The 27,151-nt window shown below is 43.1% G+C and overlaps 1 protein-coding gene across 1 annotated transcript in view; it reads right to left on the bottom strand.

Annotated features, from left to right (window-relative positions):
* PDPK1 (3-phosphoinositide dependent protein kinase 1) overlaps positions 1-27,151 on the bottom strand; it is a 79,452-nt gene that overhangs the window by 25,938 nt on the left and 26,363 nt on the right. The window contains 6 exon segments of the mRNA XM_036409537.2: positions 2,760-2,835; positions 7,756-7,853; positions 8,697-8,841; positions 12,376-12,513; positions 12,783-12,825; positions 17,283-17,549. Of these exon segments, the coding sequence (XP_036265430.1) occupies positions 2,760-2,835; positions 7,756-7,853; positions 8,697-8,841; positions 12,376-12,513; positions 12,783-12,825; positions 17,283-17,549 (767 nt within the window).

Genomic DNA, 27,151 nt, shown 5'->3' with positions numbered 1-27,151 from the left:
TCTCTCTCACAACCCTGATCGCAACATCCCAGTGTTATTTGCCAGTCCTTGTATACTCTTCTAGTGCTGTAAAATGCATGAACAAACAGATCTGGGTACACATTCTCCCTCCTTTTTTCACAAAAGGTATCTTCCTTATCACGTTCAGTAGAGCTTGGAGATCTTCCCCATCATGCTAATAAGCTGCCTCATCCTACAAGTAAACCCAACATTGAGGAAAAGCTAATACTTAGCAGTGACCCACACTTCAAGAATTTGGCCAACAGTACTCCCCATCCTGAGGAGGGTGTCTCAGCCTCAGCACTGTGACGGGGGGGCGGGGCAATCATTCTTGCTGTGAGTATGGCTCTGCACTGCAGGATGCTGAGCAGATGTGCACTGAATGCCAATAGCACTCTCCCAACCCTCACCAAGTTGTGACACCAAAACTGTGCCCATACACAGCCACATGTCCCCTGGGGAGAATATTGTTTAAAAAGCCCCACGTAGGCATCCCTGACCTACAATAGCATTTAGTTCTTGACAAAAGCTCAAAAATAAACAGCCTGGAGACTGAAGTTTAATTCTTAAGAGAGCATCCTTCTATCCTTCATCATGTTTCTGCCCCACAGCACCGCCCCTTAAAAGAGTTTTTTAACTCATGAAAACCATACATGGTGTCAAAGCAAGCCAGAGGGAAATCATTTGAGAAAAGAAAGAAAGAAAAAAAAAAAGGGATCCCAAGTCAAATTTATAGAAAATATCCCTTTATTAACTTTTGGTCAAGAATATGTTTGCATATTTTCAGAAAACAACTCCGAGACCATGTGGATTCCTGCAACAGAGAGAAACTGACAGGAGTGCCCCAGCAATGAAGACAGAAGAGAAAGAGTTCAGAGATGGAAGACGCTGACAACGCCTTGCCATACTAGCAGACAGCAGCTGTGCGTCGCTGAAGGATGCCAAGGACCAAACCAGAGACAGTCAGACCTGCATCAATACCATTTGTCCACCAACCAGATCTGAAATACCATGGCTGACATGTACACATAAGGAACTGTTTGACATTGAAATTGGGACTCAAAAGAACTGTTGGCCCAGAAAGGAACTCACTACAGACTGATTCATTTGTCTCTCAACATAACGATTATTGTTTGTCTCAGTTTCGGTTCTTATAAGGGAATTCCTTGTATCACATGATCTAACGCATCTAGGGGAAATAATTAACAACATAAATTAATGAACAGAATCAGACCTGGAGACAGAGAAGCAGCGATCAGACTGCTAAGAGGGAAGACAGGGAAGGGTGGGGGTAAAGGGAAGAGATGAACTAAAGGACTTGTGTGCATGCATATAAGCCTAACCAGTGGTTATGGACAACAGGGGTGGGCATACATGGGGAGGGAGTTGGGATGGGAATGGGGGATGAGGACAATTATGTGATACCATAATCAATAAAGAATTTTTTTAAAAAGTTTTTTTTAAAAATCTGTTATGCTCACAAACACAGAGCTGCTGTCCCCAGAATCACTCTCTTCTGATAGCTTTGGCACTGTTACTTTGTCATTTTAGGAAGGTAGCCCCTTGCAGCCTGCCAATCTAGGTCAACTCAAGGGAAGGTGCCAGCAGGCCACGTGCTTGGCTGGCCCCTGGGGAGGAAGAATCCAAAGAAAAGCTTAAACTACAGAATCTGTCACCATCTGGAGCCACTCCCCAAACTCTGTAACCCCAGATTCTACTGCCACCTCAGTCTTCCACCTGCTTCATAGCCTACCTGACAGCTCCCCAGACTTCTCAGCACTCCTAGCCATCAACACCCCCTCCACCTTCTTTTCCTCCACTGCCCAGATGCCCTGCTGCTGACCCTTCTCCACTCTTCAGACTACTGCCCTTGTGAACAGAACCCCAGCTCCTGTGTCCTCTATACCTAATTTACTCTACACCCACCAAAACCCTCAACTCTGCAGCCACTGCCAGGCCTGTGCCAGGTCTGAGCACTGAGCAGAGTTGGCTAGTGCTGCCTGGGCCCCTGCCAGGAAACTGACTCTGTCCCCTCCCACACATGCTGCCTTCTGGGCCTCTTCCCATAGTCTGTAGAGTCCATAACACTAAACAGCTGATCTGCGGCTGCCAGTAATGCCAGTCTGCCAAAGCAGGAGGCAGCACAAGGATCCCTGGGATTCAAAACAAGCAAGAAGCCTTGTTAAATAATAAAGACTTGTCTGCCATACTTCTTTTCACCAGACAGTTATTCTAAGGGAACAAGATCCAGTCTCAAAGTATAAAGCAACAACCACCCCAGGAAGTATAAAGTTTAACAATAAAGTAAGTAGCACATGGGTTATTAAAGGAAAAATACTGGTTAAAAGGCAAAATGCTAACTTCTTCCAAAGTAAGCTTAGCTATATAAAGGCCATGAAAGGCACTCTCATTGAAAAAATAAATAAGAAATAATTTTTTTCAGAGAAATATCAATGATGAGAGAGACTCATCAGTCAGTCGCCTACTGCACACCCCCCACCTGGAATCAAGCCCACAACCCAGGCATGTACTCTGTCTGGGAATTGAACAATGACCTCCTACACAGATACTCAACCACTGAGCTACACTGGCAGTGTGAAAAGCAATCTCTTAACTATTAATTTCATATGTATTAGCTACTTTAGAGAAAAGATTATTATGGATCAGGAAAACACACACACACACACACACACACACACACACACACACAAAGCACACACATGTCGATAAAAACAAGAACTAGAAAAAAATCAGGTTACCTTTTACAGGCCGATTTCTCTGTGAGCAGCTCTGGAGAAACATACTGGGCTGTTCCTACAAACGAGTTGGCCCTGGCTGATGAAAAGAGAAAAATGGTCATGCTGAGATACAAAACACTTAACATTGTGGACGTTCCTATCAGGACATCATGGCTGACATGGCATCCCACCCCTCACACACTGTTTTGAGACCCTCTCCTCCCAGAGATGACTCCAAGGTCACCTGCTCAGTGACTTTTCCCTGGCCACCTCCCTAACTCATGTTCTCCTAGTGCCTCTCACCAACACTAGAGCAGCCTCACCCAGCATTCTCTCAGCTGGAGCGTCTCAAGGAGCCTGTGGTGCTTAACAACAATCCGGACATGCAGCAGGCATACAATGAACATGCACAGAATGCAGGAAAGGACTGGATCCCCTGGAGGGCAGGAATACCTTCTTATAACAAACTGCTCAGGGATATAAAGGGAATGAGACTCATGTGTCCCAGCTGGGCAACCTCCACAGCATACTGCTGTTTCTAGTATTGGACTGTGTGATGCAAGATTCACAAAGATCAACTGCAGAGCTGGGCTGGGTGGCAGCAGGAGCCTCTGGACCTGCCCATCACCAGAGAGAGGAGGCACTGACACCCATTCACCCCAGTGGCCCCCAATTAGGGACTTTACCAATGGCCTTGCATCCCTGACAAAGAACCATAGGCATAAGCGGCGTGCCCGCCACACTGCTCCTGAGGCATCCTACATGGAGCGTCTCTGGCATTGGGGACCACAGCCTTTCCTATGACTCTCACAGGATGAAGGATCAGAAATGCCGGTATGAGAGCCACCTACCATCCGAAAACAAATTGGTTCTCTACGGAGAGGAGCCACATATTTCACTCACAGCAACCTTCCAGGCTGGTACTGTGTAAACCAGCAGACATTTGCTGTCTACTTTTATAATTGAAGGAAATGTTCGATTTCACTGAAAGATTAATGAAAAACAGTGACTTTTCTCCTCTCCAGTGTCATGGCTGACTGGTTTCTATCTGTGAGACCAGGTAAAAACCCCAAAGAGAGCATTAGAAAATCAGAGAGGTAATCTAGTCACCTCCCCCTGAAAGTTCAGAGATAAGCTAAAAATCAAACTTCCCCAGATGCTGAAAAACCAGACCCAGAACCCATCATTGGAGAGCATGGCATCCTCTATGCCACTGACCTCCTCACCTGTAGGACACACAGTCAGGGGAAAGGAGAAAGATATTGAGCTGGGTTGCTGTTTCTATCCTCAAAGTGGTTCAAAGAAAGTGATCAGCATCCTGGGCTATGGACCACTCTGGTCACCACAAATCTGTAAGTCAAACTGAAGTGCCAGTGGGGAAGGAGGGACCTAAAGAAGTATTCCTAAGGTGTGGGGACCCTCACACTCTTTTCAAGCCAAAAGTGCAGACTGCTTGTGTCATACCCATAAACCCACACGAAGCACAGCAAACATTCACAAAATATGGTCACCTCTTGGACAGAAGATGAGAAAACAGACTACTGCAACAAATAAAAAGGAGTCTGGCCCTGGCCAGTATGGCTCAGTTGGTTGAGCATCGTCCTCTCCACTGAAAGGTTGCCGGTTTGATTCCCAGTCAGGGCACATGCCTGGGTTGTGGGCTTGATCCCCGGTAGGGGGCATGCAAGAGGCAGCTGATCTATGTTTTCCTCTCACATAATTATTTCTTTTTCTCTCCCCCTTCCTCTCTCTATTTCTAAAACTCAATTTTGTTTTTAAAAAGGGAGTATGCAAGCGAGATTTATCCCAAGAATGCAAAGGTGATTAAATATATATAAATCAGTCAATGTAATACATCATATCATTAAAATTATGGACAAAACCATATGGTCAACTCAATAAATGCAGAAAAAGCATCTAACAAAAATTCAACATTCCTTCATGATAAAAATACATACAATAAGAAGAGAAAGAAACCTCCTCAACCTGATAAAGGCATCTATGAAAAAGCCAAAATTAACTTGTTACTCATAGTGAAAGATTAAGAGCTTTTCCTAGGATTAGGAACAAGACAAGGATGTCACTCTTGCCAGTTCTATTCAACATAGTGGAGGTTCTACCGGGGCAATTAAGACAGGAAAATTAAATAAAAGGAATCCAGATTAGAAAGGAAAAAGTAAACTACCTCTAAACACAGATGACATGACCTTATACACAAACATCAACTGTATTTCTTTTTTCTCTTAAACCCTTACTCAGTGTGTTTTGTGCCTTTGGTATTGTATCTAAGAAACCATTCCCTAACCCAAGGTCATGAAGATTATTCCTATGCTTTCTTCCAAGAGTGTTAATAGTTTTAGATCCTAGATTTAGATCTCCAATCAAAGTAAACATCTTAAGTTAACTTTTGTGTATGGTGTGAGGCAAGGGGTAATAATGCTTTTGATAATTTGGTCATCACTGGAGGACGATGGTGAACCAATTCATTATTTTCAAAAGTGGCAAGTAAAGGGGAAAGAGCAAGCATTTATCCTGTTTTTTCCTCCACAATTAATAGGAAGTAGTTAAGGAAATAGTTGCTATGGGGAAATTTCTCTTTAAAAAAAGAATTCCAGCCGAAACCAGTTTGGCTCAGTGGATAGAGCGTTGGGTCTGCGGACTGAAAGGTCCTGGGTTCAATTCCAGTCAAGGGCGTGTGCCTTGGTTGTAGGCACATCCCCAGTGGGGGGTGTGCGGGGGGGGGGGGGGGGAGAGGGGATGGCAGCTGATGGATGTTTCTCTCTCATCCATGTTTCTAACTATCCCTTTCCCTTCCTCTCTGTAAAAAATCAATAAAATATATTTTAAAAAAGAAAAAGAGAATTCCATCTCATGAGTAAAAGAATCTACACTAGCTAACTGACCGTACCTTTGCTATGCCCACAGCCAATCAGAGTATGCAAATTAACCCAACAAGATGGAGGTTAATTTGCATATGCAGGTGTGAAGCCTGCTAAGAGGGGAAGCGGGTGGCGGAGGGAGCTACTGGAGTGATGCTCCAGACAGAAGCGAGGACTTGCTGGCTCTGGGTGGCCTAGGAGCTGGGATGTGCTGGCTCCCGGGCAGCTGGGGCAGGGAGCAGGCACTTGCTGGCTCCCGAGTGGCTGGGAGTGAAGCCAGGGCCTATTCTTGCACGAATATTGTGCAATGGGCCTCTAGTTAGACTATAATCATTCTGTATTCTTACTGAATTAATGAATCCTAGCCATTATGGCTTTAAAGGGCTGTTGACAACATAGAGATATGAATGGGTGTCAAATGCTTCCTAATAAAGAAGGCACCACCACCAGACTCTGGTGTGAGATAATTGAACCTGAATGTGATCAAAGTGACCAGCACCAACTGCCAATTTACAGGATGTACAGAGGAGAGGGGCATGTGACATGACTCCAAAGAGATGTAATCAGGAAACTTTAGAAGACAAATGACCTGGTTTCTTCAACAGACTGCAAGGGAAATAAAGATTGGGGGTGGGGGGGCTGTGGAAGCCACAGACTAAAAGAAATTTAAGAGATAAATTAACTAAACTCAAATGTAGGAACTTTGGTGGTCCACAAAGGGAATGTGCAGAAAAGGTGCAGCTGGAGTGACAACGATTTAGGCTCCGAAGCCTTCCCCTGGATCCCCCCTTCCAGACCCACCCGTCCTGTTTAGTAAGTGAAGCCTCCACATCTGGCTGTATACCAGAAAGCCTACATATCTCAGAACACAGGTTTCCAGATACAAACCCAAGTCTGAACCTCCAGCATCCCCAAGTAACTAAAGCCTTTTTGCAAAGGGAGCAAACACCAGAGACACAGCCACAGACAAGGGGCTTACTCAACATGATTAAGCTGTCCTCACCCAGATATGTCTATGGTACCCTTGTGCAAGGTCAGAAGTCACAAGTCCTCTGTGTTGGAAATTGTTCATCAATCCCGTATGCCCTCAACAATCCCCACTGTGTCCCACCCTGCCCATTATAGACAGGGGGACTCTGACCTAACAAGCAGCAGTGAGAGAGATGCAGGGCTCATCCCCTTTCAGGAGCAACCTATTGTGACAAAGTTCTGTAAAGATAGACAATCTGCCTCCTGCTGGGAGGAAGGCAAACATTTTCAATGTCACTTAGTAACTTGCACAGTGCCCTTAGCTTCCCCCAAACTTCACCATAAAGGGCTTTATCTTCTCTCTACACTAACGCTTGACAACAATTTTCAGAAGTAAAATTGCCATTCTTTATACTTCCAGTTTGAGAGCCATTCAGCCCCTGCTGAGATGTCGCTGGCTAGCTAGGAAACCCAGGACACTCCTTCTGGATGATACAGCTGTCATAATACATAATCCAATGCTAAGAATCACCCGAGGGGAACAGTGATTAGGATGGTTTGCAATCAGAAATATGCACCTGACCAAGTAAAAATCAATCCCTGTTCTGTGATTCTGTAGAACCTCACTATAATGGGTGTGCCTGGGCCACCACTGCAGCTGCACACAGGATTTCCTCACAGGCACATGTGAGGAGAAAAAACGCTGGCAGGCACGGGAATAGAGGGATAGTCCCCCACTAACCTCCAGTTACAAACTACAGTTCCAACAGGAAGAGCTGCGAGCTGACCATACTGATCCCATGTACTTGCATGGGCGACCAAGAACAAATGTGGCACCCCAGCACTTTCTAAAACTAAGGAGGGTGAGCCACAGGGCACTCAAAAGTGCTCTAAAGGACCTATGACTACAACATGCAGAAAGCACCTGGTGACCCAGCACCCCCACTCAAGACCAGGCAGACCAACCATAGCAGCTAGGAAGCCCCTCCCACCCCACCCACTAGATCAGACATACAGCTTTCCCTGTGAAAACTCAAAGCATGTTTACAATAACAAAGTATTACAAACATCTGTCACCACATGAACATGTGCAATTCACTGAATTTCGGAAAGGTTATTTGTGATCTAAACACTAAGCAGGATTGACTGGAAATAAAGCACTCACACACCTTGTTTACTCTCTGGGGATAATACTTTTGCTGTTCCAAAATCTGTGATCTGGATGTGCATATCTTCATTTAACAAAATGTTTTCTGGTTTCAGGTCCCTGTGAAAGCAGATTTTTTATATTTGACATAAGTATTTAAAACAGCAATGTTATTACATATTTTAAATTTTGCCAAAAAGAAAATAAACTGGTTAATGCTAATCTTTATAGGCTAACAATCAAGAATATAAATCTAAAGTTCATAATGAACAAATATCAGTTGCATATAATGAAGACATTCAAATTACATCACTTCAAAACTGCCATCTATTATTTTTAATAATCTTTTTAAAGTATAATTTATCATTTTAACTCATAAAATAGCTTTTATACCTATTATTGTAATCATTTCACAAAATATGGAAATCAAACTATCATGCTATACAACTTAATTTATACATAGTCCAATTTTTAAAAGTCAGTTAAAAAAGCTCTGGCCAGGTAGCTCAGTTGGTTAGAGCATTCTCCTGATATGCCAAGGTTGTGGGTGCAATTCCCAGTCAGAGCACATACAAGAAGCAACCAATGAGTGCATAAATAAGTGGATAGCAAATCGATGTATCTCTCTTTCTCCCTTACCCTCTCTCTCAAATAACTTTTTAAAAAAGAGCTTATTTGAATACTTTCAATTTGACTTTGTCAGAAAGTCATGGAAAACAAGACCAGAAGAAAGTACACACAAAAGCCTTAAGTAACAAAATAAAAGCAGCAATCAAAATGGGTAAGAAAACTGCTAGCCTGGCAAAAAAAGACATAATTTCATCTAAAGGCTGAGGGTCTGTGAGGCTCTCAATGTCAGAGTGATGTGAACTCTTCATAGTTTTCACGAGGCATCCCACCCTCCATTAAATAAACCACAGCTGCCCTCGAGCTGAGAGCAGAGCCCAGCCCTCAGCTTGGTACCTGTGAATGATGCCCCTGCCATGCAAGTACTCTAGCGCAGACACCATCTCAGCTGTGTAAAACCGGGTGCACGTCTCATCGAATGAACCAATTTTGCGAATGTATTTAAGTAGTTCTCCATTTTTGGCATAACTAAGGCCAAAATCTAAATATTGAGTAGTTAAGGAAGGATGCAAAAACCATTTTTAAAAAACCTTAACCCAATAGAATTTTTTTAAATTAATGGAAACTGAAGGTACCTGTGGCCCCCTTGAGTCAGACTCTGTCAGGTTCAGACTCATGGCCAATGGGAATCCCAGACCCCTGCTCCAGGGCGAGGCACAAGGATAAGTTTTTCACCACGAACACAATGACATGAGTCTTTCAGCCCAAGTGACCCTTCTGGATTCCACTGGCCCAGAAGGCACATGTGGCACCAGTGAAGGGAAGCGGCTAGAGATTGCAGTCAAATGCCTCTCTGCAGGCTTCAGCCAAGGTATGTGTATGGGAGTGGGGGAGGGGGCGTGTTTCCATCATAATCTAGTCTCCACACCTGCACAATGTGCATACATTTACTGAGCACCACCTGCATTCTACATGCTGAGCTAAGAGCCAATTCATGTAAAGGTTTCTCAAATTAACGCTCTGTTTCCAAGTATAAAGTGACAAGTTTTGTAAGAGAAATCCCCTTTTATTAACTTCTTGCTTCAATTTATTTATTAGGCACCCAATGGGGAGAGACTGGAGGAACACTGTCATCTTTCCTCTGAACATCACTACATTGTGATATGTTTTATATCTACTTTCCATTTTCCAAAGAGGGCTAATGGTTGCAAAAATAAATGGATCCCATATAACTTCTTCCTCCTAGAAACACCAAACATATGTGCCTATTAATGGAAATCTTCAGGGACTTCACCACTGGCAGCTAGGGACAGGAAAGGGTTGGCCAGTGCTCAAGGTGTTCCATCTTGTTTCCATCTGCCATGGTACTACCATTCCCACCAAGAAGGAACCTGAAGCTGCAGTACAGCAAGGGCAATCCCAGGAGGAAGGGACCAACCACCAAGATTGCCCAAACCTGCCCTGAATCCAGCCCAACCTGTGACCACTCAAGCCCTTCTAACCAGGACATCTAACCAGAACCTGAGGCAAAAAACAAACCTTACTTCTGAGAAATTCAAAAAGGGTCCCAACCAGGCCCCCTTCCCTCCTGGTCCTGCTCTGCCCCCTCCACAGGGAAGGTTAGAGATTCTGGCTTACCCAAACCCAAGCAGGAGCTCAGCACTGCCTGGGCAGGTGGCCTCACCTGGAATAGCCAAGGAGCTTCACCAGTTAGAAATGCCATCTCCCAGGAGCCTACATTCCACAGGGGCTCAGCCATAGCCACAGTAACAGCCCCTTTTCCTGCTTCACAGGTTCTGCTCCTTGCCTGACCATCCTCTGTGTTCCTATTTCCTATTTAAGAGATACTTCTAAATAGTTCTGTGCTCAACTGTGAAGCTAAGGTGATTGATAGGTTTGGAATATGACAGATGTTAAGGATCACAGCTCCAAGCCCATATTTCCCTCCAACCACACACATTTCTCATCCTCCAGAAATACTTTTTCAGATCTTATTGGTCCATTCCCCATACTACCTCCCTCAGCAAAGCCATAGGGCACTGAGGAAATCTGTTCTAGTGCATGGAGTGGGTCATTCCAGGATGAGCACAGATCAGGCCTTTTGCAGAGCCTGGTGAGCCCAAAGCCTGCACGTTGCAGAGGAACCTGGCTCAGAGACATTAAGCAACCCAACTGATTCAAGGTGATAAAGCCAAGGGAGGACAGGACTGAAGCCCAGCCTCCTGAGGCCTAGGTGCACTGCTCCTGTCCCCAACCTGCAAGAGGGGACACACAAAGATGAGCAGGTGGGGGACGGAGGAAGAATGCAGGCTAATCGAGTAACGGCCTCTGAAATCCTCAACCTCCATCTCTGCAGGAGAGAAACACATCACTGCAGCCTGGAAGGAAGGGTGGGCTTGAGCTCAGCAGTGTCTTGGAGCTTGTCTCACTGTCCAGAGCCCCCATTTCCAGGCTGCAACAGGAAGGTCACAGACTCTGCCTTACCTGTCCTGAGGGGAGTTTGCCCCTTCAGTCACTCCAGTGTCTCCTCAATGTGTAAATCATGGCTAAAGGGAAGTACTGTTTTAGCTTGGTGGTCCTGGTTGATAATATCAGGCAGAGACCTGCTCTGGGTAAGGAGAGGAGCAGGTATGTGTGGGTGGAGCAAAAAGGCTGGGTAGGGGTCAGCTATTTGAGCTGATTTTACTATTCTTGGTCCCTTAGGTATTGATCACTTGTGTTACCTAACTCCTGCATGGAAATTTAAAGTCCCCGAAGACAAAGCCCTCATCTCATTTACCAGCACACTGCCATCACCCAGCATTCACCAAAGACTTCTCAATAAACAAAAGAACAAATTCAGTTGACAGCTGATGAAGCTAGAAAATGGTGTTAAAAGGGGAACAGGACTAACCCAGAAGAATTGTGTATAGAGAGGGAGGGGAAAGGAAGCCTGAATCGGTGGGAATGGAAGATGGGGAAGGCAAACTCTCAGGCACTGAACCAACTTTGGAAGTGGTGTGGTGAGGAGACCTTGAAGAAAAGAGGGGGGAAAACAAATACAAAGACTGTGGTTTAAACCTGAACAAACTCTTAACCTACTCCATTTGACAGTCCAACCGCTCTTGGCTGAGTAGAAACCAAGAGCATTTGCTGAGATTGAACACAGTCACCAGGCAAACAGGGGCTGAGGGAAGTCTTGGTTTAGAAGAACTACAGTAAAGGGACTAAGAAGAGAGGAACTACTGGCCAGTCTGGCTATATGGTGGATAAGCCCAAGATAAGCTGCATGACATAGACGTGTGGTCCACCCTGACTGTCACGGTACCCTGCCTCCCTTATCCCTAAGCAAAGGTAAAGGAGTTAGAGAAGTCAGGAAACATAAGATGCCCTCAAACAAAGCAAAGAATCAGCGAGTATGATATCTCTAATAGAGATGCAGCTGCAAGCCATGAAGAGCCAGAAGCACTGGGTGATCAGAGCTTTTTTAAAAAAGGCACGGAGAGCAGACTCCACAGGGAGCAAGGGGAGGGAGGTTGGAGAACTCAGGGAGAGGACAGCATCTATGTATAGGGAGAAAGGGTTTGGACTCCTATGGGTCACTCCCTGAACTTCTCACCCGGGGACTGAGCCTTGTAAAAATGTCCCTTCCAACCAAACCCCACATGCCTGAGCCAAAGAAGTCAGACAGTTGCCCACCTTCTAGGAGCCCCAGGTGCCCAAGATCATTCTTCCTCTCACTTCCCTGTTTTGAGCACAGGACTTGACACCTGATAGATATTCCAAGGATGCTGGTAAGAGGAATGAGGAAAGCCTTTGAATAAATGTATAGCAACCATGGGGTTAAAATAATAAAAATCCTTTATATACAATGCTTATCGATAAAAAATAAAAAATAAAAAAATGTTTGTGATGGTCTCCCATGAAGTAACCCAGGGGGCCACAGCCATGCTATGAATTCCTTTGTATTTAGAATACACAGCCTTTTTCCTTTCCAGGAGAAGGGACTACTTGCAAAAACAACAATGTTGTCATGATGCCAAACCAATAGGGCTCACTGTGTGATTTCAGAACGCTTTGACTATTCAAAGGATACACAGCTTTTCATCATCCTGAAACGTGAAGTAAAGTTTAACAAAGAAGGGGTGATCCAGGCGCGACATCACATCTCTCTCTCTGGTTACATACGGGACCTTGTTCTCTTTGATAATGTGACGTTTCTCTAGAATTTTAACTTAAGGTAAAAGAGAAGCAAGTTACTATGATTTGAAACGGTAAGAAAACACTAAAGACACAACTCATAAAGTTTAAATTTTTGGCATAAATTCAAATTTTTCACATAACGTGGCTACTGACTTCATAGTCTCTAAGACAGACCAACAGTGTCCTCTCCTCTAAAATCAGCACAGAAATCCCCAAGCGCTAGGCAGTGCCGAGTGGCCATGTGCCCAGAAGTGTACTGTCCCTGCATCCCAGACAAAGATTGCTGGAGTTAGTACTTACTAGCATATTCCCTTGAGGTTGCCAGTTCTCGGGCCAGAACAACCTGGTTTAGGAAGAAAAGAGGGAAAGAGGAAAAAAACACTAAATGTAACCAGGGCATTGAGTTTCACAAGTTACCCAGCAACCAATCACACAAGCTACCCCACCCCCATTGTAAAATTACATTTAAATATTTTTATCCTGTGTTAACAAATACAGCTGAATGTCAATGACAAAGTTAATTCATTCCAAGAGTTAACAGCAAACACATCTCTCTACTGTTTCCATAAGGTTCTTCATCAGCTGCCAATACTCCCCATTGTGCAGTGAAGTGCATGTGTAGGAACATCTAGACCTGTGTCACCCTCCCCAAAAGTAAGAAGCAGCAACAAATAATACCTCCACAGGTATGTATTAGGAATGTCTTAAAAAATAACTTTAAAAATATGCCCTCAGTATATGTTCATTGCAAAAAGTAACACTGTATGAGGCTTTTTCAAATAATTGTTACCATACATCTCATTTGATGCTGCTCTCAGACACCATAAGTACCATCTCTGCTATCAAGGGCACAGGAAATGAAATCACAGTGGCCTGCGGACAGTGGCTCCTGGGAGTCCTACACCCTCATCAGAAGTGCAGTCACACTCCAAGCTGTGTTCTCTCTGTGGTACACCTGAGTCTGATGCTCAAACTCTATTTGAGGGACAGAGTGCCAACGAGGCATCACACAACATGGAAAAGGCCTTTCTACATAAGGAAACCTTAGTTGCAACCTAAGCACCAACTTCCAAATGCCTAATGAGCCCAGTTTGACGATGTACTGGGTGGCCCCCACCACTGCCAGCTGGTACAAACGTCTCTTCAAAGATACCTGCAGGGGGAAGGCCCGAGGACCAGAGAAATAGATGAAAACCTGCCCAACTCCTGGAGTATCCCTGGGCCTTCTGGGAAGACATCAGGAGGCCACAGCCGGGTTCATCTGGCCCCTGAGTGTGAGTTAAATGCCAGTACAGAATTCTTCACCAGACTCAATCCTGGAAAAGTACTGTGTAAAATGCCCTGCAGTTATTAAGGATGAGGCTGGATTGTACATACTCAAGTGTAAAGATATCAAAGATCTTTCCAGAGGATGTACCTATGTGGACTGTTCTTACAAGCTGGGGAGTGATGGGGGAGAACTGCTTATGTATTTATGCAATGTTAAATTTCTGCCGGGACAGGTTTGGCTCAATGGATAGAGCGTCGGCTTGGGGACTGAAGGGTCCTAGGATTGATTCCGGTCAAGGGCATGTACCTTGGTTGCGGGCATATCCCCAGTAGGGGGTGTGCAAGAGGCAGCTGATTGATGACTCTCTCATCGATGTTTCTAACTCTCTATCTCTCTCCCTTCCTCTCTGTACAAAATCAATAAAATATATATTTTTTAAAAATTTTCTTCACAGGATTAGACTAGCTATGTAAGTAAAAAGAACTGTTAAGGAGTACTAATATTTAAATGGAAACTTTTCTGAAGGAGATAGTCATCTTTCTGTTGTGTGTGAATTCTGTACTTCCATGCAGGTTTCCTATGGACATAGGGCAGGGAGTGCCCCTCTTCCACAGGACATGACTTGACACTGCTCTCCCCCCACCGCCCCCACCACACACCACTCGGGCTGATTACAGAACTAATCTGGACATCAAGATCTGCCTCATAAAGCCAGACATGGAGGAATTTCACAAATAAGTCCTCATTTTCCAGTCAAAATAAATGTCCATTGAAGTAAAGTTCTTTTACTGGAATGCTGTAAGAAACCATGCAGAATACCAAGGCTCTCTTCAAAATAGCTTCGTCCTCCTAAAAGGATCTCTAAGTACCATAAGGACTGGGGATTATCCTCACAGTTGAAGTGTTTTTGTTTTGTTTTTGATTAGTCCTCATCTGAGGATAATTTTCTTTTCATTTTTAGGGAGAGTAGAAGAAAAAGGGAAAGACAGAGAGAAACATCGATGTGAGAGAAACACATCAATTGGTTGCCTCCTGCATGAGCCGGGCCGGGAAAGAGCCTGCAACCAAGGTACATGACCCTTGACTGGAATTGAACCCGGGAGCCTTTGGTCCGTACGTTAGTGCTCTATCCACTGAGCCAAACAAGCTAGGGCTGAAGGTTTTTATTCTACCCTGTTTCCCCAAAAATAAGACAGTATCTTATATTAATTTTTTCTCCCAAAGTTGCGCTAGGTCTTATTTTCAGGGGATGTCTTATCTTTCCATGCGCTAGGTCTTATTTTCGGAGGATGTCTTATTTTCGGGGAAACTCGGTAAGAACACAATTCTTTCATAATTTAAACAAAAACTGCTAATTTTTAAAAATCTAAATCAAAAGTATAAAGGGAGTCTTGGCTGGTTTGGCTCAATGGTTAGTGTGTTGGTCCCCAGACCAAAGGGTCCTAGGTTCAGTTCCCTGTCAAGAACATGTACCTCGCCGAAACCGATTTGGCTCAGTGGATAGAGTGTTGGCCTGCAGACTAAAGGATCCCAGGTTTGATTCCGGTCAGGGGCATGTACCTTGGTTGCAGGCAAATGCCCAGTTGGGGGTGTGCAGGAGGCAGCTGATCAATGTTCTTCTCTCATCGATGTTTCTAGCTTTCTGTCCCTCTCCCTTCCTCTCAGTAAAAAATCAATAAAATATATTTAAAAAAAGAAAAAAGAACATGTACCACGGTTGCAGGTACCCCAGCCCCAGTAAAGGGCACCTGTGAAAGACAACCAATTAATGTATCTCACATCTCTCTCTCTCTCTCTCTTAAATATATTTTTATAGAGAGGAAGGGAAAGGGATAGAGAGTTAGAAACATTAATGATGAGAAACATCAGCTGCCTCCTGCACTCCCCCTACTGGGGATCGAGCCCATAACCAAGGTACATGCCCTTGACTGGAATCCAGGAGCCTTCAGTTCTTGGGCCAATGCTCTATCCACTGAGTCAAACTGTCAGGGCTTTCTCTTTCTAGAAATCAATGGAAAAAAATATCCTCAGGTAAGGATTAAAAAAAAAAAAAAAAAAAGTTTAAGGACAGCAAAAATTAACATTAAAACAATGTTGACAATATAAGTGAGCTATAATATTTTATGTTCTTTGCATTTTAAAATATTTTATAAATGTAAAAAGAGAAAAGGAAAACAAATTTCACGTAAGGTTTCTTCACAAAAGCCAGGCAAGGAAGACTCATTGTTCAGAAACCCTGCTTCTTTAGGGGCCTCAAGCACCACCCTGCTGCGACCATAATGCATGCTGAGCGCAGCCTGGAGACCAGGGCCACAGGGGAGCTATCTTTCAATGAAGTCACAGATTTAGACTGTGCACCGCAGCTGGAGAACAAGTACTCTAGCCTCCACCAAGCTTGCAGCAAGCCTCCAGCACTGCCATAGCCACATAGAGCTGACACTTCAACAAAGGAGCCGATTTGAACCTTCACTCCTTTGCTGCAAGAGGAAAAATACCATAGGACAGACACAACTCACTCAAGGAGCAAAAAAGAGTTACCTTGAGTGCGACTTGACAGTGCCATAACAACATTTGTTTATAAAACAAATGACACAGAATCTAGAGGCCAGCAGGTCTTGGTCTGTAACTCTAGCAAGTGTCAAGAATGTAACGCTTTGCATATTTTAAAATAAAGGTCTTTAAATGTTTCCCCAAAAACTCTTGAGGAGATACTAATACCAATACTAACTTTAAAAAAATATATATTTTTTTTATCAATTCCAGAAAGAAAGGGAGAGAGAGAGGGAGATAGAAATATCAATGATGAGAATCATGGATTGGCTGCCTCCTGCATGCCCCCCACTAGGGATTGAGCCCACATCCCGGGCATGTACCCTTGAGTGGGAATCGAACCCAAGAACCTTCAGCCTGCAGGCCGATGCTCTATCCACTGAGCCAAACCAGCTGGGGCCCAATACTAACTTTAAAAAATATATATTTTTATTGATTTCAGAGAGGAAGGGAGAGAGAGAGAAACATCAACAATGAGAGAGAATCATTGATCGGATGCCTCCTGCACATCCTCTACTGGGGATTGAGCCTGAAACCTGGGCATGTGCCCTAACCAGGAATCAAACCATGACCTCCTGACTCATAGGTTGACATTGAACCACACTGGCCAGGACCAATACTAACTTTTAATCTAAGGAACAGAAAAGCTTTCCAGAGTCTTGCCAATGTGACACAAAGACATGTAATGTTACTGCTGATGCCTCGTTTCAATAAAATGAACTGCCATTTAATAAAAATAAAAAAGATCAAATGATGCCTTTTAAAGCTTGCAACTACAAAATCATGGTTTAGATATTTTAGCCACATGATCTACTTGTGGCCCCAAGTCACCTTCAGAATAGAAGAGGAACCCCAAGAGGCCTGAAAACCCTCCTCCGGGGAAGAACACCACCTCGTATCTGGTTCTCCCAGTTCTGAGCCTGGAAAGTCAGCCTATCTAAGGAAAACACACTTATTCAACAACAGCAGCATGTACTCACTGTTGAAAAAGATCCTTCACCAAGAATTTTCCCAAATTTGAAGTCTTCTGGCCGTTTCTTCCGAGGCTGTGGTGGCGGCTGTGCAGCATGTTGCAGTGAGTTGGCACTTGGTCGGGACTCGGTTGCAGTGCTGTCCATGGTGGGGCCCTGCCTGCTACCACCGCTGGGAACAACAGGGGCCGTGCCGGAATCAGTCTGGGTCCTCACCATTGATGGGGATGGGCAGGAACATAACACCACGCTGGACTGAATAGGAATGGTGTCATACTGGTGGATCCAGGAAAAAGAGATAAGATTCAAAGCAGCTCTTTTTAAATGCATGAACTCAAGTGTTGACATTGTTGAAACACAAAGTAATACAGACAGGCTATCTGACATTGTGCCACATGGCTCATGCTATCCTCCTCTCCCAAGTTCCTTTCCTGCTCAAATCCCAGCCCTCCCTGTCTTGCTTTCCCAATAACTCTACCACCCAGTACCAATCTGCCCTCCTCCTCCTCCCTTAGCAATGCATGAGTTCCCAACACACACCCCACCCCACTCAATGGCCAGTTAGCCTGCCCATCACCGCCCAGCTTAAATACCATCTGCAGCCAACCCTTCAAAAAGAAAGTCAGTCCAAACCTTGGGATAACAGTATATACTGTTTCAGGACCCGGGCCCTGTTCACCCACCCATAGCTGATATAAGACTGGATATATGTGAAGGCACTCAATTAGGGCTTGAACAAACAGAATGGCTTGAGCCTGCATCCCACAGCCAAATAGAATGTTAACCACGCATTCCTGGAACAGTGAAGCACAACTTAATGGAAAGAAGAGTCCAAGAAATACCAATTACACATAAAAGTGATAGTTGATTAAAAAAAAAAAAAAAAAAAAAAAAAAGCTTAACAAAGCAAAACAATAGTGGCATAATTGGTTAACAGTAACTGATTTAACCGGGACTGGTTTGGCTTAGTGGATAGAGTGTCGGCCTGCGGACTGAAAGGTCCTGGGTTCGATTCCGGTCAAGGGTATGTACCTTGGTTGCGGGCACATCCCCAGTAGGGGGTGTGCAAGAGGCAGCTGATCAATGATTCTCTCGCATCGATGTTTCTAACTCTCTATCCCTCTCTCTTCCTCTCTGAAAAATCAATAAAATATATTTAAAAAAACAAAACAAAAAACAAACACACAAAAAACAACAGTAACTGATTTAGAGCCAACTGCCCTCTAAACACCAAATTTAAAAACTTAATTTTAAAAATTATTCAATGTGATCCGTATTAAAATTCCAACTGGCTTCTTTGTAGAAATTGACAAACTGATTCTAAAATTCACATAGAAATTCAAGGGAGCCAAAATAGCCAAAAACAATCTTAAAACACACACACACACACACACACACACACAAAAAACAAACAAACAAACAAAAAAAAACACACACACAAAAAAAAAAAAAAACCCAAAGTTGGAGGGCTCACATGTCCGGATTTTAAAACTTACCAAGAAATTATAGTAACCAAGACAAGATGGTACTGGTAAAGTATAGGCACATAGATGAATAGAACAGCGTCTAGAAATAAACCCTTACATCTACTATCGCCAACTGATTTTTGAAATGGATGCCAAAACTCTTCAATAAGAAAAAAAACAAAACAGTCTTTTCAACAAATTGTCCTGGGACAACTGGATATCTACATACAAAAGAATGAAATTGGATGCCTTTCCCACATCATTTACCAAATTTAATTCAAGTGGATCAAAGATCTACCAGTAAGAACTAAAACTATAAAATTCTTAAGAGAAAAATATAGGAAAAATATGAAAAAAATTCATAACCTTGGCATTGGTGTCTAAGATATGAAACCAAAAGCACAAGAAACAAAAGAAAAAAACAGGTCAAAGGGACTTCATTAAAATTAAAAACTTCTGTGCTTCAAAGGCACCATTAAGAAAGTGAAAAGACAACCCATAGAACAAGAGAAAAATATTTGCAAGTCATATCTGATAAAGAACTTATAGCCAGACTATATAAGGAACCCTTACAACTAAAAACAAAACAAACAAAAAAACCCCACACACATACAATTATTAAAAAAAAAAAAAAAAAAAGGCAGTGGATTTGAATAAACAGGAAGGAAGAAAGGAAGGAAGGAAGGAAGGAAGGAAGGAAGGAAGGAAGGAAGGAAGGAAGGAAGGAGAAAATCCAAGATGGCTGCACAGGTAAACACCTAGCTGCAGCCACACACAACAATTTCAATAAAATACAACTAAAATATAAAATGGACATTACCCAGAGAGAAAATCCAAGATGGCTGCACAGGTAAACACCTAGCTGCAGCCACACACAACAATTTCAATAAAATACAACTAAAATATAAAATGGACATTACCCAGAACTACAGGAAAGTCGACTGACTGGAAATTCTATAAGGAGAAAACCAGAAGGAAGAGCGGAGGAGCTGTAAAAGCCTGAGGTACGGAGACACGCGGCGTGCGCGGAGAGGACGGAGCCGGAGAGGAGGGGCGGCTGAGTGCCTGGCTGGCGTTCCCTAGGGGGAAGGAGATAAAAGCTCCGACTGTGCTGAACCCCAGACCCGACAGCGCTGAACCCCAGTTCTAGGCCAGACCCCGGAGATCCAGGCTCATCCATAGGGAGCTGGGCTGTAAGGCGGAACCCCGGGAGAGAAGCAAAAGGAGGTCCCGGAGGCGCGCACATTGCACGCAGAAAAGGGCCAGGACCGGTTTGGCTCAATGGATAGAGCGTCGGCTTGGGGACTGAAGGGTCCCGGGTTCGATTCCGGTCAGGGGCATGTACCTTGGTTGCGGGCATATCCCCAGTAGGGGGTGTGCAGGAGGCAGCTGATCGATGACTATCATCGATGTTTCTAGCTCTCTATCTCTCTCCCTTCCTCTCTGTACAAAATCAATAAAATATATTTAAAAAAAAAAAAGAAAAAAAAGAAAAAAAGAAAAGGGACAGTTGGCTGTGCCGTGGGATTGCCCTGGCGAGAAGGAGACAAAAGCTCCGGACTGCTCTGAACGCCACCTCCAACCCCACTTCCAACTAAACTGAATCCCAGTTCTGGGCTCATTGGGGGAGAGCCTAGATTGTTTAGGAGCAGGCGAAAATCGAGGGCACCTTTCTCTCAGAGGTGCTTGCAACAAGTACTGAAGAACCCTGGGGATTACTGAGACTCAGGAACTGCATAGGGCGTGGCTGACGGAAGCCAAGGCTGTAGGCTCCACCCTGAAACCCCGCCCCATCAGGGAAGCTGCAAAAATGCCAAGACAACGAAATAGATCACAAACGAAAGAAATGGAGGACAAAAAGTGACTGGATATAGAGTTCAAATCTACGCTTATAAGGTTTTTCAAGAATTTCCTAGAAAAGGTCGATAAGACCTATGAGGATATGAAAAGGGATCAACTAGAATTAATTAGGAATCAACAAGAAATGATAAGGGATCAACAAGAAATAAAGAATACATTGTCTGAAATAAAAAATATCATACAGAGTCCTAAAAACAGAATGGAAGATCGCAAGAATCAAGTCAAAGATTTGGAACATAAAGAGCCAGAAGACACTCCTCCGCAGAAGCAAGAATGCAAGAGAATCCAGAAAATTGAAGATAATGTAAGAAACCTCTGGGACAACTTCAAGCGAACCAACATCAGAATTATGGGGGTCCCAGAAGATGAGAGAGAGCAAGATATCGAAAACATACTGAAAGAAATAGTGACAGAAAACTTCCCCCGCCTGATGAAAGAATTAGACTTACAAGTCCAGGAAGCGCACAGAACTCCAAACAAAAGGAATCCAAGAGGACCACACCAAGACAAATCATAATTAAAATTCCAAGAGCAAAAGACAAAGAGAGAATATTAAAAACAGCAAGAGCAAAGCAGGTAATTACCTATAAAGGAGCACCTATACGATTGTCAGCTGATTTCTCAACTGAAACCATGCAGGCCAGACGGGAATGGCAATAAATATTCAAGGTGATAAATAGTAAGAACCTACAGCCAAAAATAATCTACCCAGCAAAGCTATCACTCAGAATCGAAGGCCAGATAAAGAGCTTCACTAATAAAAAAAAAAAAAAACTAAAGGAGTTCATCACCACCAAACCAGAATTATATGAATTGCTGAAGGGGGTTCTTTCGGAAGAGAAAGTAAATAAAGATAAAAATTATGAACAACAAAAACGTAACTATCAACAAGTGAATCTAAAAACCAAGGAAATTAAAAAAAAACAAAAAACTGATGAACAATATTAACTGTTGAATATAATAGAATCAGAGATATGGAAGGGGAGTGAACTGACGATTCTTGGGGAAAAGGGGAGAGGGGGATGTGGGAAGAGACTGAACATAAACTGTGCACCTATGGATGAGGACAATGGGGGGTGGGGAAAGGGCAGAGGGTGGGATGGGAACCTGGTGGAGGAGAGCAATGTAGGGGGGGAGAGGAACATTTGTAATAATATGAACAATAAAAATTTATTTAAAAATTTAAAAAAAAGAAAGACAAATGGCCAAAAAACACATGAAGATGCTCAACATCACCAGACATTATTGAAATACAAATCAAAGCCACAATGAGATTCCACTTGAACCCACTAGGATGGTGAGAGCAAAAATGACAGATAATAAGTTCATGGGAATGTAGAAAAATTGGATCCCTCACACATTGCAGCTGGTAATATAAAATGGTGCAAGCACCTTGGCAAATAGTATGACAGTTCCTCTAAAAAAAAAAACAAAAACAAAAAAAGAGGTACCATATAACCCAGCAATTCCAGTACTTAGTACCCTGTTTCCCCGAAAATAAGACAGTGTCTTATTTTAATTTTTGCTCCCAAAGATGTGCTAGGTCTTATTTTCAGGGGATGTCTTATTTTTCCATGAAGAAGAATGCGGTACACATTTATTGTTAAGTGAAAATAAAGGAAATTTATTACCTGTATACGATATGGCAGTATGGTAGTTGTCAACACAAACCAGACAAACTGTGAATCCTACAGTATCAAGAATTTACTCATTTATTCAATGACAATCATGTCATCATCTTCTGGAACATCATCATAACAATCCAATTCCTGAATTTCCTGGTGAATTTCTTGTGACTCCATTTCTTTTAGAATCAGTGGACTAAATCTCTCATGTTTAGCCTAGGGGGGCCTTATTTTCGGGGGAATGTCTTATATTTCACTCAGAAGGAAACCTATAAGTATGTCTTATTTTCGGAGGATGTCTTATTTTCGGGGAAATATGGTATATACCAGAGAAATGAAAACGCATATGATCATAGCATATACTCATAGCAGCGCCAAAAGATGGACACAATCCAAATTCCATAATGGATAAATGAGTAAACAAAACATACTGTAGGCATAAAATCAAATAGTACACAGCCATTAAAAGGTAGGAAGTACGGACCTATGCTACAACATAGTTGAAAATGGAAAGCATGATGCTAAGTGAAAGAGACCAGGCATAAAAGGCTACGTTATTGTATGATTCAAATGACATAAAATGTCCAGAACAGGCAAATCTATAGAGACAGAAAGTAGATAAGTGGTTATCAGGGGCTGGGGGAAGGGGAGAATGGGGAGTAACTGCTAATGGTTCTAGAAGCCTGGTGCATGACATTTGTGCAGCACTGGGGAAAGGGGGTCCCCTTAGCCCAGCCTGAGCCCTCTCGCAGTCCAGGACCCCTCTGTAGATGTCCCACGAGGGGTCCTTAGTGCTGCCACAGAGGTGGGAGAGGATCCTGCCACTGCCGCTGCACTCACCGGCCGTGAGTCCAGCTTCTGGCTGAGAGGTGCTCCCTGTGTGGGAGTACACTGCCCGCTGGGGGCAGTTCCTGCATTGAGTGTCTGACCTCTGGTGGTCAGTGTGCATCATAGCAACCAGTTGTTCCGCTATTTGGTCTATTTGCATATTAGGATTTTATTACATAGGATAGTTGTATCACATGACTGCATTAAATTATAAAAACTTGTGGGGCCGGTTAGCTCAGTTGGTTAGAGCGTGGTGCTAATAAATTATAAAAACTCATTCAAATCGCTAAATCAATGAGGACACATATGTAATATCTTAATCAATAAAGAAATTAAAATGTAAAAAAAAACACAAAAAAACAACCCACACAAATCTCTAAATCACCAAGACTTTAAAGAAGAAATAGGTAAGGAACAGGCACCAAAATACCTCAAGTAACCAAGAGATAAAAACACACACAGTATTCAAAGACAATTTAAAGCAACCAGAGTCCTGGCCAGGTACTCAGTTGGCTAGAGTGTTGTCCTCATATGCCAAGGTTGTGAGTTCAATCTCTGGGTAAGGCACTTGTATGCAAGAAGCAACCAATGAATGCATAAATAAGTGGAATAGCCGAAACCGGTTAGGCTCAGTGGATAGAGCGTTGGCCTGTGAACTGAAAGGTCCCAGGTTCGATTCCAGTCAAGGGCATGTACCTTGGTTGCGGGCATATCCCCAGTGGGGGGTGTGCAAGAGGTAGCTGACCGATAATTCTCATCGATGTTTCTAACTCTCTATCCCTCTCTCTTTCTCTCTGTAAAAAATCAATAAAATATAGTTAAAAAAATAAATGGAACAACAAATGGATGTTTGTCTCTCTCTTCCTTCCCCCTTCTCTTTAAAAATAAATAAATAAAAATTATCAAAAACTAAAAAAACACATTAAAACAACCAGAGGCAGCATGGTAAATTTTCAACTAGGGAGGATAAATTAATAGATAAGAATGATTAAATGTTTTCAATACACAGAGACATCCAATGCTGACAAGACTAGAATAAAGCAAGTATATTCCTACAAGTACAGCTGGCACCATAAACCTGTGATGCTATTAAAATGTTTCTGGAAAACAATTTGATAATTTGTCCATAAAGCAATAACAGAACAGTTGTCTATGAGATATAGAAATATAGAACAAAAATGGCTATGAATAGTTAAAAATTTAGGTTGGAATTAAGAAAGGATTAGATAGCGTCAAGTCAGAAATACATAGTACCCACAACCATAAAGAAATATTTTCTAGCTCTGACCCTGAAGTGTTTTAGCAGTGACATCATTAGCCTACTCACCACCAGACTGCTATAGAACAAATAAACTCAGAGCACCCAGACCTGTTTCTAATAATACTTCCCATTAAAAGAATCGAGAGAACTGAAACCGGTTTGGCTCAGTGGATAGAGCGTTGTGGCCTGTGGACTGAGATGTCCCAGGTTCGATTCCGGTCAAGGGCATGTACATTGGTTGCAGGCACATCCCCAGGAGGGGGTGTGCAGGAGGCAGCTGGTCGATGTTCCGCTCTCATCGATGTTTCTAGCTCTCCCTCTCCCTTCCTCTCTGTAAAAAATCAATAAAATATATTTAAAAAAAACAAAAACAAAACAAAAACGAACCGAGAGCATTTGACTCCATGTCTTAGAACAGAAGAAAGATAATTAGTATGATCCAAGAATCCCTTGCTGGGACTGAAAAGAAGATGCCTTCACAAATTAGTAGGAAAGCTGGCCTATAGAGGCTGCTACTGGCCAAGTTTTGTTATAAACACTAAAAGATCAATTAAGTACATCTAATTAGAATAAGCTGAAACAGGGAAAAATCATGAGTCTGTAACAATATACAGGTATATCAATATTATAACATAACAATAACTGAATGCTTAATTTTATAAATGTGAATAGCTAATGGAGTGGAGCCATACAAAGCTATTCCTTGTATTGTGTATATATTTGGTCATATAGGATAGACAAAAATATTCCTCTTTCCACTTAAATAGGGAAGGGAAAAACAGAAAACTATGAAGAAGTCAGAGTCCTATAGAAACTGTGCCTAGGACAGGAAAGACAGGTGGGCACAAAGTAATCAACAGTGTGCAGCGGGTGACAGCTCAGCCACCACAAGAGACGATGTTCATCTTGAGATGCGTAAAACACATAACAAAGTCAAAACCAAAGCTAGCCAGCACATCCTGTAACCCAAACACGATGAGCATGGAGGTGGAGAACGGAGGCAGGAGATGGCAAGAACAGGCAAGAGCCTGGGCAGTCCCGCAATGCCATATAAACCACAGCACCACGTGGCAGGCAAGCTCAAGCCGGGTCACCCTGGAATACACACCACGTCCCTGTTCCTAAGAAGCCATCATCAAGAACTTTGGAGCTCCACCAAGCCAAGAAGAGTCAGACTTCTTTTACTTAAATGTCTGCTAAGATCATTATAACTCCAGGCAAAGTATGAAAATATGAAGGAATTAACCAAACACACAGTATCAATGAAGGTTAGGAGAATATGACTGACTTTGTAAAAAACATCTAAGAGAATCTGATATTAAATGAGGCAGCCAGCAGTACATATCCTCTAGCTGGAATGGAAGCCCAAAGTGCCACATTTACTTATGAAAAATTGCTATTTTCTCCAACACCTTCTGGCTCTGCAGTAAGTGTGCCTTATACATTTTATAAATACTCCATCTCACAGGAGGTATCAAAGGTTGGACCATGCTCTGAGGTTCAGTCAGTACTTTAATTTGTCCCTATAAGCAAAGTATATAAACATAACAGAAGTACATTAAAGTCAATTACTTACCTGGAGATCAGCAGAAACTTATTTTTCATTGACTAAGGTATTACAAATGTGTGCTTATTCCCTCATTGCCCCTTCACCCCCTCACTTATGCCCTCACCCCCCTGGTGTCTGTGTCCATTGTTTAGGCTTATTAGTATATGCATGCATACAAATCCTTTGGTTGATCTCTCACCCTTACCCCCAGCCTCCCCTACCTTCCCTCTGAGGTTTGATAGTCTGATGATGCTTCTCTGTCTCTGGATCAGTTCATCAATTTATGTTGTTCATTATATTCCACAAATGAGTGAGATCATGTTATTTATCTTTCTCTGACTGGCTTATTTCACTTAGCATAATGCTCTCCAGTTCCATCCATGCTGTTGCAAATGGTAAGAATTCTTTCTTTTTTTTACAGCAGCGTAGTATTCCATTGTCTAGATGTACCAGTTTTTTAATCCACTCATTTGCTGATGGGCACTTAGGCTGTTTCCAAATCTTAGCTATGGTAAATTGTGCTGCTATGAACATAGGGGTGCATATATCCTTTCTGATTGGTGTTTCTAGTTTCTTGGGATATATTCCTAGAAGTTGGATTACTGGGTCAAATGGGAGTTCCATTTTTAGTTTTTTGAGGAAACTCCATACTGTTCTCCACAGCGGCTGCACCAGTCTGCATTCCCACCAGCAGTGCACGAGGGTTCCTTTTTCTCCACACCCTCGCCAGCACTTGTCATTTGTTGATGATAGCCATTGTGACAGGTGTGAAATGGTATCTGATTGTCGATTGATTTGCATCTCTCAGATAATTAGTGACTTTGAGCATGTTTTCATATGTCTCTTGGCCTTCCTTATGTCCTCTTTCGAAAAGTATCTATTTAGGTCCATTGCCCATTTTTTGACTGGGTTATCTTCTTTTTGTTAAGTTGTATGAGTCCCCTGTAAATGTTGGAGATTAAATCCTTATCGGTGATATCATTGGCAAGTATGTTCTCCCATGCAATGGGACCAAGGCAGGAGCAGCTCTACACTCACAGCGGCCAGATTACCTCCAGACAAAGCCCTAGGTGCCAGGCAGGGACCTCAGCACCCCTGAAACACCCCAAGGGGCACCTTAACCCACAGGAGGAGGAGCCTGAGAAACAGGGCTGCCCACGAGGACCAGGGCACCTCCTGTCTGATGACAGCCTAACCAAGGCCGTGCTGTCCAGCATCAGTCCAAGGCAGAGATGCTGGTCACTAGACCACTACCGCTGCAAAAGCCCCCAGCAGTGTCCCCTGCACTC

Source organism: Pipistrellus kuhlii, unplaced genomic scaffold, assembly GCF_014108245.1.
Source record: "Pipistrellus kuhlii isolate mPipKuh1 unplaced genomic scaffold, mPipKuh1.p scaffold_m20_p_4, whole genome shotgun sequence".
NCBI classification, from domain to species: domain Eukaryota; kingdom Metazoa; phylum Chordata; class Mammalia; order Chiroptera; family Vespertilionidae; genus Pipistrellus; species Pipistrellus kuhlii.
The sequence above is the reverse complement of the archived record's forward strand: the minus strand, read 5'-3'. Positions and strand labels throughout refer to the sequence as shown.